The sequence below is a fragment of the Heterocephalus glaber genome, unplaced genomic scaffold, assembly GCF_053883595.1.
Source record: "Heterocephalus glaber isolate CG9 unplaced genomic scaffold, H.glaber_assembly_v1.0 deba00000281, whole genome shotgun sequence".
In the NCBI taxonomy this organism is placed as follows: domain Eukaryota; kingdom Metazoa; phylum Chordata; class Mammalia; order Rodentia; family Bathyergidae; genus Heterocephalus; species Heterocephalus glaber.
The window spans coordinates 17189417-17206656 of record NW_028258139.1 but is presented as its reverse complement, the minus strand read 5'-3'; the positions used below and the strand labels follow the sequence as shown (position 1 = coordinate 17206656).

Below are 17240 nucleotides of genomic sequence, written 5' to 3'. Positions count from 1 at the left end.
GAGATGCTTGCAAGCCCTCATCAGTGTGTGTATTCACCAGCTCAGACAGCTCCACCTGGTCCCCAGGGAATCAGGAGGCTCCATCTCAAACCAAGATAAGGAAGCAGAGAAGATAGACAAACTCTCTTGACATTCTTCTCCTGTTTCACTGGACAGTAACCTGGAGCCATTCCTGCCTGAGTCAACACAACAGGAAGAACTTTCACCATCCACATGCACAGCACCTTCCAGTGTGCAAAGCCTTATAATTCACCACCTCACACACCCTTCTGAACCGCCTCATGACATGGTATCACCCTACCCTGGTCGCGGATGAAAACACAGAAGCCTAGACACACTCCTACACAAAGTGAATAAGAAATTGCTCCAGAAAATGGATTTTTACAATTAAAGAGTCATGGAGTTAAGAAGGGAGAAGAAAGCATTTGCCCATGACCTAATGTCCTGGTCCTGTCCCAGCTCTAGCCTGACTGTGAGCTGAGCTTGGCCCTCTTCTTGCCCGGGGAGCTCCTTGTGTTGCCTTTTCTATAAATGGCAGTGAGAGGGGTGGGCTGGAGGGATCTTTGCTTTCACCTATCTGCATGAGGCTCCAGGCACTCCACTGGTTTTAGAAAATCTAAAGAAACACATAGGAACTAGACCAGAATTTTTCCCATGGTCCTTCATCCCATAATAGCAGATCAGCCAAAGAGCCACTGTGCTTAGAGAATCAAGAGCCACATGGAGGGGTCATCTTACCAGTTCTCAGGCTGGTGCTGGAGGATGCAGAGGCAGACAGGAGGCCCTGTTTCTGCCCAAGCACCATTCCCAGGAGACTACACTGCCTCCTCACATGTCCCGCAGCCCTGCAGGGAGCTGCATAGGATGAGCGGCCAGTCCCGGGGCTGGGGAGTGTGGTACTGAGATGGAAGATACCAGTTCCAGGCTCATTCCTCAGCCTGTGACTCTATGTGACTACAAGTAAGCCCTTAACCTCTTTGGATCTCAGAATTTTCCTTTTGCAACTCAGATAAAAAATATTGTCTGTACAGATTCCAAGGCCAAATAAAAATGAGAGCCACTTGAGTCAGATAGAGCAGGATTTTAAAATGACTGAAACAATTACAAAGAAAAAGTTTGAATCTCACAGAATGGAAATATTTTCTGTTTGTATTAGACCTAGTGTTCATTGATTGTCCAAATCCCTGACTGAAAGACAAGGTTTGAAAATAGCAGGTGGAAGTAGTGGTGGTGAGGGGTGAAGGGGTACTTTCAACACTGAAGTACACAGAAGGTGGAGAAATAACCCAGAACCCCTCAAATGTCTCTCAAGCCATATAAGGGTGGGTCCAACAGGCCCATCTCTGGTACAACATAAGGTTGATTAATCCAGAAAAGCCACCTCTCAACTGTAAGGCACAGCCACCAACCCACCAGGCTGGAAGTCTGGGTCTCACTTGTGCCAATCAGTGCGGACATGACCGCTGTGTCCTCTTCACAGAGCTACCACTGACCACTGTGGTACAATTTCTGGGTATCCCTTCCTGATCCCCCAGCCAGGTCCCAGAGCACCTCCACTTACCTCTTTTCCTGGTGTCCCTTCCTGGCCAGGTGGCCCGGTGGCACCTGGTTCTCCCTAGAAACAGAAAGCTGCTGTTAGGGCCTGAGCTACGGGTCTCAGCTATGGGCTGGCTCAACCATAGGGGCTTTAAGGACCTGGGAGCTATGCAGAGCCCGGAGCCATCACTCGGGAAGGGTCCCAGGGCAGGGCAGCCTCATCACACAGTGCTGGGCCAAGCCAGAGTCTGTGTGCACTCAAAGGCAGTAATGGGAGCCTGGGGCCACCTGCACCTTCCCGGCAGCACAGATGGAAAGAGCATCAGCTCTTGGACTCCACCTCCTTGTCTCCTGACCAATGGCCCCTTGCTACACTGCAATGTTTCCTGGTTACCGACAGCATACAGGGGTCTTACTGTTGACCCTCAAAGTCGCTTCCATTCCCAGCTTTCAGAAGAGACAGGAGCTGAAGGGTAGAAGACAAACTCAGAGGCTTCCTGTCTGCGACAGGCCAATATGTTCCATAGAATTTCTGGAATCCTGGGAAAATCACCCACACCTTCTGGGCCTCAGTTTCCCCTTCTACAAAATAAGCTGGGTACTAAAACTTGCTTCAAAGGGGCTCACGTGCAGGGTCCGATAGTGGAGACCAACCTGAGTCCAGACTGCTTTGGCCAGACTAGCTGATCAGTGTCCGACCCCCAGGAGGACCAGCTAGAGAACCAGACCAAGACACACCAGCGTGTTGGGGTGCCCACTCTTCATCCCCACTATGCCGATACTGCCCTGCCTCTGGGCCTAAGCAGTCCTCTCTCTACAAGTGTCAGCTCTGAGTCACCTGGCGTGACATCCACTTACCCGGGGACCAGGAGCACCAGGGTCCCCTGTGTGTCCCTTGAAGCCCTAGAAGAAATAAGAGTTACTCCACAAACAGCAGACTTGGGAGCAGAGCAGGAACCCCAGTGAGGGTCACGCTGCATCCTATCCCTCTGGCTGTGCCTCACTGACTCCCTTCATTCACTGTCAGCTGCCAGAGCTGAGCCTGCTCTGCCAGGTGGGAGTGGGAAGTCAAGGAGGAGGAACAGAGGGGAACCGGAATGATGCAGAGAAGGTGGAGGCACTGTGGCCCCATAGCACACCATACTATGTCAGCTCATTCATGACTGCGAAGCCGTGAAGATGGCTTTTGTCTTCCCTGTTTTGTAGCTAAAGGATCTGATTGTCAGCTCGCCCTGTCACACGGAGCAAGGGTGCAGGCTGCACACAGGCTGTCCGTCTGCAGAGCCCAGCTCTACACTGGCCCACTCCAGCCACAAGGCCGTCTATGGCCACACAGGACCTCAGGGACCAAGATCAGCTGTCACCTGGCTGCCTCCTCCCTGGGGATGGACCCTGCAGAGAGGACCCGGGAGATCTGTATGTAAACTGGACACAGGTCTGGGACCTCGTGAGCCATCAGGGCCTGGAAGCCACTGGTAAGGAAGAGGGAAGAAGAAGGATGAAGTCCTCTCAGATTTGGATCCAGAGTCAACCACTGTGACCTCGGAATGGGCACTGAATCCCACGAGGTCTTAATGGAAAATGAGGGCAGTAGAAGCCCCTGGGGTATAATCTGCAGTATCATGTGGGTGAGGACCCCCTGTGCTCCTGGGTCTGATGGGACTAGCAGGAAATCCTGGCCCCACTTCCCAGCTGTGGATCCTGAGGGCTTCACTTTTCTTCCCAGGACTCTAGGTCCACAGCTGAGGAATGAGGGAGAGGGGTAGAATCTACTTCTCCAGAGCAGCCCCGAGGACCGAGTAAAGGATGAGGTCGCTACAGCTGCCCACACACAGCTGGCCCGGTGACTACCTAAGTCCCTGCATCTTCCTCGAGGCCAATGAGCCCCAAGTCCAGCCAGCACACAGGCAGGGACCGAGAGCCACAATGGATGTGGCAGGCACTTGGTAGGAACTTTACATGCTGTGTCTTCTCTTTTAGTGCTCACAACCACCCTACAGCACTGGGAGCTAACATCTCCATTTCATAGAAAGAAAGAGAGAGGCTCAGAGAGGTCCCATTGCAATGAAGGTTCACAAAGCTCATAAATGATAAAGTGAAGGCTGGACTTGGGTTTGTGTCTCTCAGAGCCCATGGCACTCTTCAAAGCCTTGCTTTGACTCATGCCATGCCAGCCGCGGGACCTGGGTCATGCTTTATCTGCTTGGTCTCTCACCTGTGTCCCTTCCTCACAACACCCAGGAAGAGGAAAGAGACAGTCTCATCCCCAGGGTGGGCCTCAGCTAACGAATCTCTGTACAGAAAGGCAGCCTCTCTCTCCCAACAGCCAGGGACCACCTTTGAAAAGCTGACCATTGTCCACCAGAACACCCCAGCTTACGAAGGACTGCACTGTGCTTCATAATAAGTTACAAAATGCCTCCAGAAAGGGTATAATGGGATCAATTTAAAGTATGTTTGGAAAAAAAAAAATCAATCACTAGTTCTGAGTTTCAATCCCTACAGCCAATAGTGTTCCTTGTTCTCAGATTTCTTCTGGTACAATCAAGTGAAAACCAAGGAGATTTTGGAAAAAAGAAAATTGATTTTTGTGTTTTATTTCCTCTTTATTGAATACTAGCCAGGTGATCTATTGATTTCTTTAAAAGAAAAATAACATTAAGGAAACAGAACTAGCATTATGATCTACTGTTTCTTGCCAGATAATTGGATTTTAGGATTTTCATTAAACATTGATTTTTTTTCCAAAAACAATTTAAAGAATTGTGTAAATAATTTTGAAATTATGAAAATATGAAGGATTTAGAAAAATATAACCCAAAAAGACCTTATTTTGTAGAAAAACTGTGTGTATGTGCATATGTACATGCCCAATAGCTAGATAGCTGGACAAAGATGTAAATATATGTGTAAATATGTTAGAATTAATATATGGAAAATAAATAAGACTAGGAAGCTATGCATTAAAATGTTAACAGAGTTTTACTCTGGGCAGTAGAATGAGAAGTAACTTCATTTTCTTCCCTATACCAATCTTTTTATTTTTATCATTATCATTGTTGTTATACAGTTAGGTTTACTTTTCTAATTTGAAAAAAGCCTGAAGCTATAGAACCTGTTTAAAACTGAAATGAAGATTCATTTTTAGTCAGGCATTGTGGCACATGCCTGTGATCTCAGTACTCTGACAGGCTGAGGCAGGAGGATTACAGGTTCAAGTCCAGTCTAGACAATTTACTAAGATCCTGCCTCAAAATAAAAAACAAAGGACTGGAAAAGTAGTTCAGTGTGAAGGCCCTGGGTTCAGTTATCAGTACTGAAAAAACAGGGGGGCCGGGGATTTAGCTCAGTGGTTCCGGTGCCTGCCTCGAAAGCGCAAGGTCCTGAGTTCGATCCCTCGTACCAAAAAAAGACTCAGTATTAAGTTTTATCATCAAGAGAAAAACCCATTAAATTAAAACAAAGAGAATAAGAATGAAGACAACTTAGAAGAGCAAGGGCTAGTGATGCTCGAAAGTTAGAAAATAAATTTCAAACCTATGACCTGTAAAAATGCAGAAGTAATTACAGAAAAGCATCCCTCTGGGAAGACAGTGACTCTTACAGCCCTGGGGCCAAGTGGCCCCAGCTGCCCCTGCCAAGGCGGTACGGCTGAGGCGGAGTCACTTGTGGCTTCACTCTGCTGTGCATGGCTCCGTACTTACGGGTGAGCCTCGAGGTCCCTCCGGTCCCGGGAGACCTGGATCTCCCACTTTGCCCTGGAGTAAGAAGAAAAGCAGAGGTGAGAGGAACAGTGCTGGGATTTCCTGTCCTCGGCCGCCTGCACCTCACATCACTGTGTCTCCAAAGGCCGCTCTGCTCTCTGTGCCTGCTGACAGCCCGCATCCTGGAGTGCCAGGCCATTGCCATGGACGTCGATCTCCACAAGCAGCTTCCGGGCCTGTGGGGTTCCAGGGATTTTGGGATTCCACAGGATTCAACCTCAGATTCATTATTCATAGTCCCTGCATTAGTCAACTACCTGGCACTGGGACAAGATGCCAAAAACTGGAAACTTAAAGGAGAGGTTCATTTTAGTTCACGGTTCTCAGGGGATTCAGTCCATGGTCAGCTGGCTCCAGCATAGAAACAGCACAGTGGAAGGACACGCTGGAGGAAAGCTGCTCAGCTCAAGGCAGCCAGGAAGCAGAGAGAGAAAGAGAAACCAGGGACAAGAATATGCTCTTCCAGGTCACACTCCCAGTGACCCAGCTCCAACCAGCCCCACCTCCTAAGAGCACATTCAGCTGTGGATGGATCCCCTGTTGAATGCAAAGCTCCCATAATCTGATGACTTCCCAAAGCCACACGTCCGAACACGTGCAACTTTTGGAGACACTTTAGATCTAAACCATAGCAGACCCCCTTTCGCTGTCTGAAGTGCTCTGGCACAGTGAGAAATTACATGGCCATTTTAGTTATAAATAACTTTATTCACTAAATCACTTCAAGGCAGCTATTATCTATTGTACTTTTTCAGTGGTGGCATTGAGGATCAAAGCAGTTATATTGTTACTGAGCTTCCAAAGGTCAAAGCCAGATGGAATCCCAGCTTCAGGCTATGCCCAAGCGGATGCTCTTCTCAGGCCGGCAGTAGCCCCACTTGTAGGGAAGCCTGGATCCCCCAGAACTCATTCACCCCGCTTCTCAGACACAAAGACGCTGAACACACACTTGCCATTTAAAATTCTTTACAGTCCACAGCTTGGCACTAAAGCCAGTGAGTGCCCTGGGGCCATTAAGACCAGATAAATCTTTCAGAGGTACAGAACAAGGAGAAGGCTCAGGGGAAGGGGCTGAGAGGGCAAATTGGGTTGATGCTGGACGGGGCAGCATTCTACGTCTTTCAGCACTATAACCAAAGGATATGGCTGTTTCAGACCATTCTGTGCATCTCACTTTCACAGGGTGTAAGCCTTAAGGTTCTTGAAGGGTCCTCAGGGAGACAAGGGGTCCAGGGACATCCCTGGACACCAGTGTCACTTCCCTTCCTGAGTGCTTTGCAGTTTTGCAGCTGAGATCCTTCTTCATAGCCTTTGTGATGGAGGGTGGACCGGCCTAGTAACTCACTGGCCCTGCCCCACCGTCAAATGCAATCCCCAGCCCTGGCCCAAGGTCCCAGGGCAATAATGGCAACAACAGGCTGCTATTGAGAGACACACATATGCCAGCAGAAGAAGGCTTTACACCAGGATGTCAACACGTCCTCACTTCAACCCGATGAGGGACACACTTGTCACCCATCAGGCCAATTTCCTCTGAAACAACTCAACATGCTAATCATTTAGGATGGCTGTGCTGAAGAATTTCAGAAAGAGCCAATGGAAAAAGTTCCAGAATGCAGACCTCAGGCCCCATGGTCAGTGAGTCCTACCTGGCCCAGGGGAACCAGCCCTGTCTCCTGCATGGACCCTGCTTACCCTGAACAGGCCTGGTCTGTCATCAGTCATGCCCAGTGTGTGGCACAGGCCAAGGTTGCAAAGCCATTGGATAAGCGGAGCAAGCAAGGAGCTCTCAGTATAGTGAGAGTTGGCCAGAGAGGTCCTTTCCCTGCTCAGCCTCTGGGGTGCAAGTGCTGGATGCTGCCTCATCTCGGGGTAATAATAAGGCTTTTTGGGAAAAAGAGCACCGGCCAGTCGAGTGCTTCATGGAAGACACTCATGCTCCATCCCGCTGTGCTCTTTGCTCCCACAGGCGCCACCGCTAGGCGTCAGTCTTTCTGCCTGTGCCACAGCTTTCCACTATGAGTTTGCAGAAAGCTCTTTGTTTTCCTATCAGCACTGAATTGTGGCTCCAGCATGTGCCAAACTGTAAAGTGACAAAAGAGGTGCTTCCGGCAAGTTGTGCAAGATTCAAAGTGAGTCATAATAGTTTATGACTAAACAAATTAAATGGAACATGAACCTTGCTGCAGAAACTTTTCTGTAATTCCACTTAATGGCTCTAAAGGCTCCTCAGTCCTGACCTCACTGGGAGCTGAAAGTAGGGCAGCTGCGTAAAGTAACTCGCTGAAATAATTAACAGTTAGATGGGCCTGATGCTCTGCATGCATTTTTCACCCCATTTAATCCTCCAGCAACTCTGGCAAGTCAGCGCACTATTCTTACTCTGTGTGAAAAGAGGCTGAAGCTCAGAGGCCGTTTTTGACTCGCTCCAGGTCACAAAGCCTTCGATGAAAGGAGCCAGCATTCAAAGGCATTTCGTCCCTGCTATGGCTGTCGCTATAATTTTAGCATAAAATATTTGTATTGAGTAATTAGATTTTCAATTTAATTTTATCAACATGTCATGCATACACATACTTCCAACAAGTAAGAAGATAACAATACAATAAAACAATACATTGGGGTGTAAGCTGCCTTCCCATTTCTGTGACCCCCCTCTGCTCAGAACCACCCTTGCATGGATGGAAACCACTTTTGTGAGTGTGCTGTGGAGCCTCCCAGAGAGCCTCTAGGTAAGAACTAGAAAAAATACACGGATACCTGGTTTGACACACGCCACTCTGCACCCTCTACCAAACCAAGATGCCTTGGGGCAGCCCAAGTCAGCTCCTGCGTTCTGACATCCACCCTGACCCCTCACGGGTGGGCATGGTGGACCCAGGTGTCTGACCCACCACCGCCCCTCCACCTGCGGGAAGGGTGCTGGGACTGGACCCCAGAGCCTCCTGCATGCCAGGCAAGGGCTCTGCTGCTGAGTTTACACTCCAGGCCCAGATTTGTGAAGACAGAGAACCTAGTCTTCATCAAAATGGACAGCTCTAGGTCAGGGAGTCTGACCAAGTGGTCACAGGTTAAGGTCTTTGAAACCCTGCTGCCTCCCAGCCACCAGCGTCATGGGCCACAGGACATCCACAGCAGCATTCGGGCCTCCACACTGAGCAGCTGGCATTAAAAGAAAACAAAAAATATATAACTCTGCGCTAGAGTTAAAAGTGGCGTGGCAGGAAATTTCCAGCCCCGAGAATTCAAATCTTCTGTTAGTAAGAGAATCTTTTCAGATACCAGATTTCTATTCAGGGCTGGCTTACTTATCCCAGAGACTAGTTCCACATCTATAGCATCAAGAGCATGTAGGTAATAAAACACAGAGTGGAAGGAAGGAAAGGAGTCCAGGGCTTGGACCCTACACTGTCACCAACCTGTCACATGACTTTGGGCTCCTCATTGTCCCTTCCTGAGATTCATTTTCTTTGGCTATGAAACAGGAAAAGGATCAGCAACTGGCAGGGTTGTTGGGAGGAGCAGGTGAAGTGATGCGCTGGGAATAATGATCACCGTGCCTGGCTCATAGACTCCCCTCAGCACACACCAGCTGTTATTAAGAAACTGTGAAGTTTGGGCCAGGGATTTAGCTCAGTGGTCCCACCGCCTGCCTCACAAGCACAAGGTCCCGAGTTCAATCCCCAGTACCAAAAAAATAAAAGAAAAAGAAAAAAAGAAAGAAACTATGAAGTTGGATGTAAAATGTAAGAAGTTTAGAGTTCCTTACCGGCTCCCCAGGGGGACCTGGCTTTCCATCTCTGCCTTGTTTGCCTTCTTCTCCCTGCAAGAAAAACTCAAATAGGTGATCAGGCCAGAGAAGATTAGAAGGAAGGGAAGAAAAGATGCCATTTAAGCATTGCCTCCTGCCTAACTCCAGGCAGATACCTTCACAGTGAGTAGTTAAGGGGCATCTCAACAAATGAAAGAAATCTGATTTCCAGTTTCTTCCCCAGTACCCAGACTCTAGCTGTGGATCTCTGACTCATGGTACCTGGCAAAAAATGGAAGAGTGATGCAATGGTATCATTATTCTTGTAATCCATCTAAAGAACCTTCCATTGGAGATTTTCAAAGCCAAACTCAGGGTGGCAGGGCCTCATCCGTGGGTGTCCTGCATTGAACATGGCAATGGGGCTCAGGTGCTGGGGAAGAGGACAATGCAAGCATGCAGCAGAGCACTCAGAACTGCTCCAGGGGCATATGCAGAGAACAGAGATGGCAGCAAGAAGTGTGTGTGGGTAACAGAACAGACGTGGAATTCTACAAGGATGACCAAAAATTACTGTCAATGATTAAATTACAAAAAAAAATTGTAATAGAAGACACGTTGCCATGAATCCCCCTCAAAATGCTCCCCTTTGCTTCAAACACATTTATCCCACTGTTCTTGCTACTTTCTGAAGCAGTTCTGACATCTTCTTTCATGAGCATCTGTATGAGGTGTGATCAAAAATATGGTGAGTGCTGTTGCACAGTGCTATGCAACAGAAAAAAAATGGTCATAAAAACACGACAGTGTGTCCTCATCCACCTTATTCAGCAGATCTGGCACCATGCAACTTCTCAGTCTTCTCCAAGTCAAAATGACTGTGAAAGGTAAATGTTTTGAATGGATTCAGGACATTGAGGCAGCCATGGCAGCTCAAAAGATGCTCACAAAAGAGCACTTCTGAAACTTCTTCAGAAAGCGACAGGCATGAGGGAGTGCGTGTGTCTCAAGTGGGGAGTACTCTGAAGGAGGTTAGTGGCAATATGTCTTTCACCTTAACAAGCTGTATTGAAGCACACACACCATATTTTTCTGTCATACCTCGTTCAATTGTTTCCATGAGGCCTCACTAAGATTCCGTGTCCCTCTGCTCCAACCCCGTACTGATAATCTCAGCTCTAGGCAGAGCACTACATCTCATCTAACAGGTAAATATGTCTCCACAGTCTCCGAAGATGGAAAAGATAATCTAGGTGATCATTTTGAAGATAGCAGACTGACCCAGCTAAAAGCAGTGGCTTGAGACAATGCAGAGGAGCACTGAGTGTGGCCTACTGAATACTCTGAGAAGTGTGGCTTCCAAGAGAGGAACAGCTGCCTCTTTCTACCTGCTACTCAGCATTCTTTCCCTTCTAACAGCCTCCCCTTGCCAGAAGAGCTCAGTGTGTGATACATATGAAGGACAATTTTGGACGTGCCTGGCTCAGAGTTGTCCCACCACAATGGAGGGATGTGGCATTTCCTTTCATGGAAGCTAATGTTGGTGTCCAGGTGCTGGAGAGTTTGCTGAGTCTTGTACCCCTTCCCTACCCAGCAGAAGTACAGTGTATCCACTTTCCTTCCATCAGTGGAAGTACAAATGTCCCCACCTGGCTTCAGGTTGTCCCTTCTACCTGACACTTTCTTTCTGAACCCTGCCAACATTTTCTGCTTGTGCATCTTGACCGTGAGTACTTACAAATCACCACCCCCAGGAAGCCTGGGTGGCCCCTCACAGCCTGGCTTGGGGGTCCATCGATAGGGCTCCCATGGCCTCTGTGGTAGGCAACATGCTCTGTACTGATGGTTAATTCCTGTCTGATTTGGCTTCACTGAGTGACCACAGGTTTCTTTCAAGGCTGGGACCTAGAATGCTAGCATCAGAAGATTATTGTATTTGTGTATCACTCCTTCCTTACATCTGCACTAGGCCAGATTTAGGAAACATCTACATGACTCTGTAATGAGGGATGTGAGGTGAAAGCGGACAATCAAGAGACACTGGTGGTTCATATCCTAAGTGCTGTGATGGAGGTGAATGCAGCGCTCTGAGTCTAGCTCTATTCCTGCCTAACTCCACTGAGCAGAGTAAGAGCATGCCTGGGGGCAGGGATTATGCCAGGGACTGTGATTATAAGTCCTGCTATGCCAATTTAATTGGATTAAAAAGCAGATTAGGAAAGCATGTTCCTGGGCATGTCTGGGTGGGTCATGGAGGTGTGATCTTAAGTACTATATATGGTCCTCGGTCTGTCCTCTCTGTCACTCTTGGCTCTGCCATGTCCCTTCTGTCATTTCATTCCTGCCTTGGAGCCAGCCATCTATGGACTGAATCCCCCAAACCATGAAGTAAATGAAACCTTCCCTCCTTTAAATTGTAAGTGTTGGGTCTTGGGTCTCAGTGACAAGAAAGCTGACTATACAGAAAACTGGCATTGGAGAACTGGGGTCATTGCTATGACTTTACCCAACTATGTGATTTAAAAGACTTTGGAACTAGTTTGCAAGAGGAATTTGGAACAGTTTGGAGATGAGGCTAGAGAAGCCCTAGAATGCAGTAAACAGAACCTGATGGATGATTATGGTCAGAACTCAAAAGACCCCAATACTGATAAGAACATGGACAGTGAAAGCCATTAGAAAGAAACCAAGTATTTTGCACAGGAACAAGAAGAAAGACGCCTTGAAGGCCTCTCAGAAATCATCAAGACCCCACCCATCAAGGGCTCAAGAGTGCAAAAGTGTCTATCTTCCATATGCAAGTCCCTGAGATGCCTGCTTGAGAAAGGTCTTAGCCACTACAGCCACAGTCCAACAAGGCCTGGCTACTGCTTCCACCGACAGCAGGCCTTGCCATTACCTATGCAATGCTGGTTTGACCGGCATGCAGAATGTAAGAGTTATGGAGTCAGGGCAGCTTCTACCCAGGTTTCAGTGGAAGGTCTGGGAGGCCAAACAAGAGGCCCCCATGAGGGCAGCGCATGAAGCTGCGGGAATGAAGGGGAAGATTCAGTGGAAGCCTGAGGGAGACCAAAAGACCAAGAACACAGAATTTCTGCCCATAAAAGCTGGACAGAAATTGAGTGGAATCAGCCCAAGAGAGCGGCCATATGGACTAACACCAGCAAAACCACAGGGATGGGATCACCAAGCCCTTGATATCACATTTTCCCACTGTGTGCCTCGGATACCAGATACTGAACTACCGGACTTAATGTTTCCCTGCTGGGTTTCAGCCCTGCTTTGGACTGATTCTTTTCTATCCCTATGTTCCTCACTTTTAGAATGGGAATATATAACTGTGCCATTGCACCTTGGGATTATGTAACTTGTTTGATAGTTTTATAGAGGTTCACAGTTAGTAGTTTGCCTGAGTTTCAAAAGAGACTTGGATTGAACTTTTGAAAAATGCTGAAACGGTTGAGATATTGGGGAAGAGGTTATTGAATTTCAAGCTGTACTTGTAATAGTTATATTGGTGGAATTATGAATTTACTTTTGTCCTTATTTGGAGATTAAGTATGGCTTAAGGAGATGTGTTTGGGTGTCGAGTTGAAAAGTGGTGGATTATGACTGTTACTCCTGACATAACAACTTCCCTGGATTAAGAAAATCCTTAGCAGATTAACAAAGCGCACTCTTGGGTGTGTATTGGTGGGTCATGGAGGCATGGCCTCAGGTACTATATATGGTCTCTTAGGTGTTCCTCTTATTCTATTTCCATGTTCTGATTCTAGGTCAGCATGATGCTTCAGCTTTGGAACCAGCTGGCTATAGACTGAATCTTCCCCAAACTATGAGCTAAATTAAGCCTTTCCTCCATTAAGGTATGACTGTCCAGTATTGTGCCCAGCAATGGGAAAGCTAGCACAAGTGGAAACCAGGAGATAAACTGATGAATGCAGCCTTAGTGAACCTTCAGTGGATTTATGCTTGGAAAGTTCTGTCCACGGAGCCCACAGTGGTGAGCACAATGCACAACACACAGGAAAGCTATCAGGATTCCTACTGTCCAGGCAGAAGGAAGATGAGGAGTTCTCTCTGTAGGAATGATTTCTTAGAGGAAACCAAAGTAGTTGAAAGGGGCTAGAGTGAGGGGTGTGGATGTGGGCTGGAGTCAGGGCAGGGGTGAGAAGGAGACAGAACAGACAGGAATGAATTAATGTGAGGCCAAGAATTAATAAAGCCCACTCTTGGCTTAATAGTGACAATAGTCAGCAGAAAGGGAGGTGACTGATGAGATATTCATTGGAAGGAACAAAGACAGAGGAGGGAGGAAGGGATGGGAGAGGATGGGAGAGAAGGCCAGATATGTTTAAGAAAATAGCACAAGCTTTTCTAAGGCTTTTCCCTGTTCTCTAGTCTCCTGGAACTTTGATAAGGGGTTGATACAAAATCCATCCCAGAATTTTTCTCCCCTTAGCTTCAACACTTGTTAGAGTTACGTTGGTAATTGTGTCCTTACTGCCATGACATACCGGGGTCCAGGGCTGCAGTTTATACATCCCAACACATCACTTAAGATGTGTGTGCCCTGGACAGGTTACGGAAATTCTGAGTCCCAGAGCTGCATCAAGGGTTACCAAGGATGCCCAGGACATAGCTCTTCCATCAGTACTCACCAGATATTCTAGGAGGAAGAGCCCTAAGGAAACATTTAATTAATCCATATATTTATTTCATTAATATTTCCTGTGTGTCCGCTCTGTGTGGGGATATGGTTTTAACTCTCCTAGAATGTACAGCCCATAATACAATACTATAGATACGAGTTACTCTTCTCTGCTATATCCCCTCTGTTATATCTAGTAAACAAGAGTGCCTAATTCATTTGTTGAAGGAACAATTAAATCAGATCACTGAATAGCAGAGGAAGTGGCTGCTCATCCATACATTGCACCAATGGAAATGTGACTACAAGCTGGGGTAGGAATTCAGAAAGCAAGGGCGGGGGCAGGGAGAAAGGCTGTCTCGGCCTTCGGGATGGGGAAGAAAGCATGCCTGAGCTGAGAGGGAATTACCAAAGGCAACAACCAGCAAAAGAATGACCAGAGGATATTCTAAGCAGATAGAAATGCATGTGCAAAGACCTTGTGGCCTGGAGGAAGAAGTTAAGTGTGGTAGGAGAGATTGCAGCACATTCTAGCAAGCAAAATGAAGCTGGTGCGAGGGAACAAATGAATGCACAGTAGAAAGCAGCAGTAGGGGCTGTGGCCAGTTGATGGCACAGCAGCAGGCACAGGACAGACCTTGAGCCACATAAGAATGCCTCCTCATTTGAGAAGACAGCATATGACCTTTCCAGAAAGACCTAATTACAACTACATCAAAGATCTCAGTGCTACTGAGAAGTATATTAAATTGAGAAATCCAGAGTCATGATTGTGGAAAGCAATTTTTCAGTGTTAATCAAGAACTGACAAGTGAACTACACTTTTGGGGATCATTCTAAAGAAATTAGAAAAAATGTTATGTATTTGAAATTGCCCACTGTGGTTTTGTAAAAAAAAAATATTCTAAGGTTTACGAATAACAAAGGAATGCTCACATATATTATGGTGCATTCATGGATATGTTGAATGTAAAGTCTATGACTATTTAACAGTAATATACAAATGTTTATTTGTGTAGAGAGATATACACAAACATATATACATTCACAGAGCGGGGGAGAGAGAGGGAGGAGGAGAAAAGAAAATACTATGTAAATAAGTAGAAAACAACAAACATTTCCATAAATGAAGAATGAAATTAAGACTGACTCCATTCAAATTTAGTCAGCGTTGCATTTTTTTCTTGATTCTAATTCCTACAACACTCAAAATTCTACCACTGCCAAGTCATTAACAATGGTGGAATATATTTTTGTTTGCAAATTTTTGTACAGTGCAACTAAATTTTTTTAAATGCCACTTACTGGGATTCCAGGGATTCCAGATGGGCCTTGGGGACCAGGAGGACCTTCTTTCCCCTGAAAGATCCAAGACATAAAAACACCATGAAATCCCTGACTGGGTGTTCTGGAAGTCAACGAGGAGCTGGGAGAAGGGGTCTTTAGCTGGAAGCATGGGTGCCTCTGCAGGGATCTCTTCTTCCTCCACACCCTGCCTCTCCCGTCTCTCAAGGTTCTGGTGCCTGGGCAGAGCACACGTGCACTCACAGCTGCTGTGCAAGCTGAGACCCCCTGGGCCCCCCTCCCACATCCTCTGGGGAATTCACAATACAGTGCCAGGAGGCTGAAGATAGTGAGTCAAGATCCAACTGGACATCTGTCCCCAGATGTTCTAAGATTCCCAAACCAAACAGCACAGACACAGATGGCACCTGAGATGTTGCACCTGCAGGACCCAGGGAAGGGAAGGGCTCACCGAGAGCAAGTGTGACTGATGGTTTATTATTTCCATTGTCTGTATCAGATTCTAAACCCTCTACCAGAAATGGTTACAGTTAGTATTTCTTTCCTGCATTAAAGACATGATATTTTGGAAAACTATTTAACCAAACTGCATTAACAAGTCATTGCCTGTTTTACGCATTAGCTCATCAAATATATTTAGTGTCAACCAGCACTTCTACATCAGCATGAGATAATCCAGGTCATCATTGCTACCACGATGCAGTTTTTACATCCCCTATGTCTCTGTTGTGCGGGTGGGGAGTTTCTGGCAACTGCACAATCTATCCTGCCAGTGTTGGGTAGGTAAGATACTGATGCCAGATTTTACATCCTCATTACATCAAAGGAGGTTTTGTGATTTTATCCTCTTTTTTTCATATATTTATTGGTACATTTTAGGTATACAATACATTTACATTTATCATTGGGTGCTTGTACCTGAACATGATGTATCTTGGTTCTTATTTTTTCCCGCATTACCTGTGCACCCTTCACCCTCTCCACCCTTCCCTATTTACATAGACTTTGTTTCCATTTTTTTCCTTTTCTCATCATTTTTCCTTTCCCTTCTTCCCTTTCCCCTTCCACTCCCGCCATCCCCAAACCCTTGGACCTTTTCCTATTTCAAATTATCAATTATTCATTTTAATCATTTTCATCCTTATTTACACTTTCAGTTTCTCACACTAGGGAAACTATTCGGTATTTACACATGTGTCCTATTTATTTCACTTAAGAGTACGGCCTCAATACGCATGCATTTAGCTATAAATGTCTCTAGTTTCTCATTCTTTATGGCTGAGTAGTACTCCATTTTATAGAAAAACCACATCTTCTTTATCCAGTTTCCACTTGATGGGCACTTGGGCTGCTTCCAAGCCTTAGCTATTACAAACTGTGCCACTATAAACATAGGTGCACATATATCACTGTGGTATGATTCTTTTAATCCTTTGGGGAAGATCCCCAGCAGGGGAATAGCTGGGTTAAATGGGACTTCCAATCCTAGTTCTTTGAGGTATCTCCATACTGATTTCCACAGTGGTTGCACCAGTTCACACTCCCACCAACAATGAAGAAGGGTTTCTTTCTCCACACAACCCTGACAGCATTCGTTATTAGTTGATTTCTTGATAGCAGCCATTCTTACTGGAGTAAGGTAGAATATCAGCATTGTTTTCATCTGCATCTCTCAAATGGCCAGTGATGTTGAACATTGTCTCATATGTTTATTTGCTGCTTTTAAACATGAGTGCACATATATCACTGTGTTATGATTCTTTTAATTCTTTGGGGAAGATATCCAGCAGGGGAATAACTGGGTCAAATGGGACCTCTAGTCCTAGTTCTTATCCTCTTAAAAAAAAAGTTAATGCTTATTTCAAGTTTACACAGTTTTTGTATGTTATCATATAACCAAAAGACATTTTTTGTCTATCAGATGGTTGGTTTTGTTTTCTAGCTGCTCCAGAAGTTTTTTCAATTTTTATTTTCATGAGTCCATGTTTGCAGCACAAAATGATTGCATTCCTTGTGAGAAGTTGTACATAACATCTCTTAATTCTTTTTACATTACATTCCTCTTCCCTCCCTCTCCCCTCCTTCCATCATTTGGTCCCTACCTCATTTGCAAAAGATCTATCTTTCGTTTTGTATTATCTTTTACTTTGCTCTTTAATTTATATGTATCCTTTGAGTTTCTCATAAAGAGAAACTATGTGATATTTAAGCTTGCTTCTTTTTTATTTCATTT

The 17240-nt window shown here is 46.1% G+C and overlaps 1 protein-coding gene across 2 annotated transcripts in view; it reads right to left on the bottom strand.

The window, feature by feature from the left end:
• The window catches only part of Col22a1 (collagen type XXII alpha 1 chain), a 254572-nt gene that overhangs the window by 22226 nt on the left and 215106 nt on the right, over positions 1–17240 (bottom strand). For both annotated transcript variants that reach the window (XM_021251585.2, XM_087187298.1), the window contains 5 exons: positions 15008–15061; positions 9070–9123; positions 5241–5294; positions 2395–2439; positions 1562–1615 (listed from right to left, as the gene is read on the bottom strand). In XM_021251585.2, the coding sequence (XP_021107244.2) occupies positions 1562–1615; positions 2395–2439; positions 5241–5294; positions 9070–9123; positions 15008–15061 (261 nt within the window). The remainder of the gene's footprint in view (positions 1–1561; positions 1616–2394; positions 2440–5240; positions 5295–9069; positions 9124–15007; positions 15062–17240) is intronic.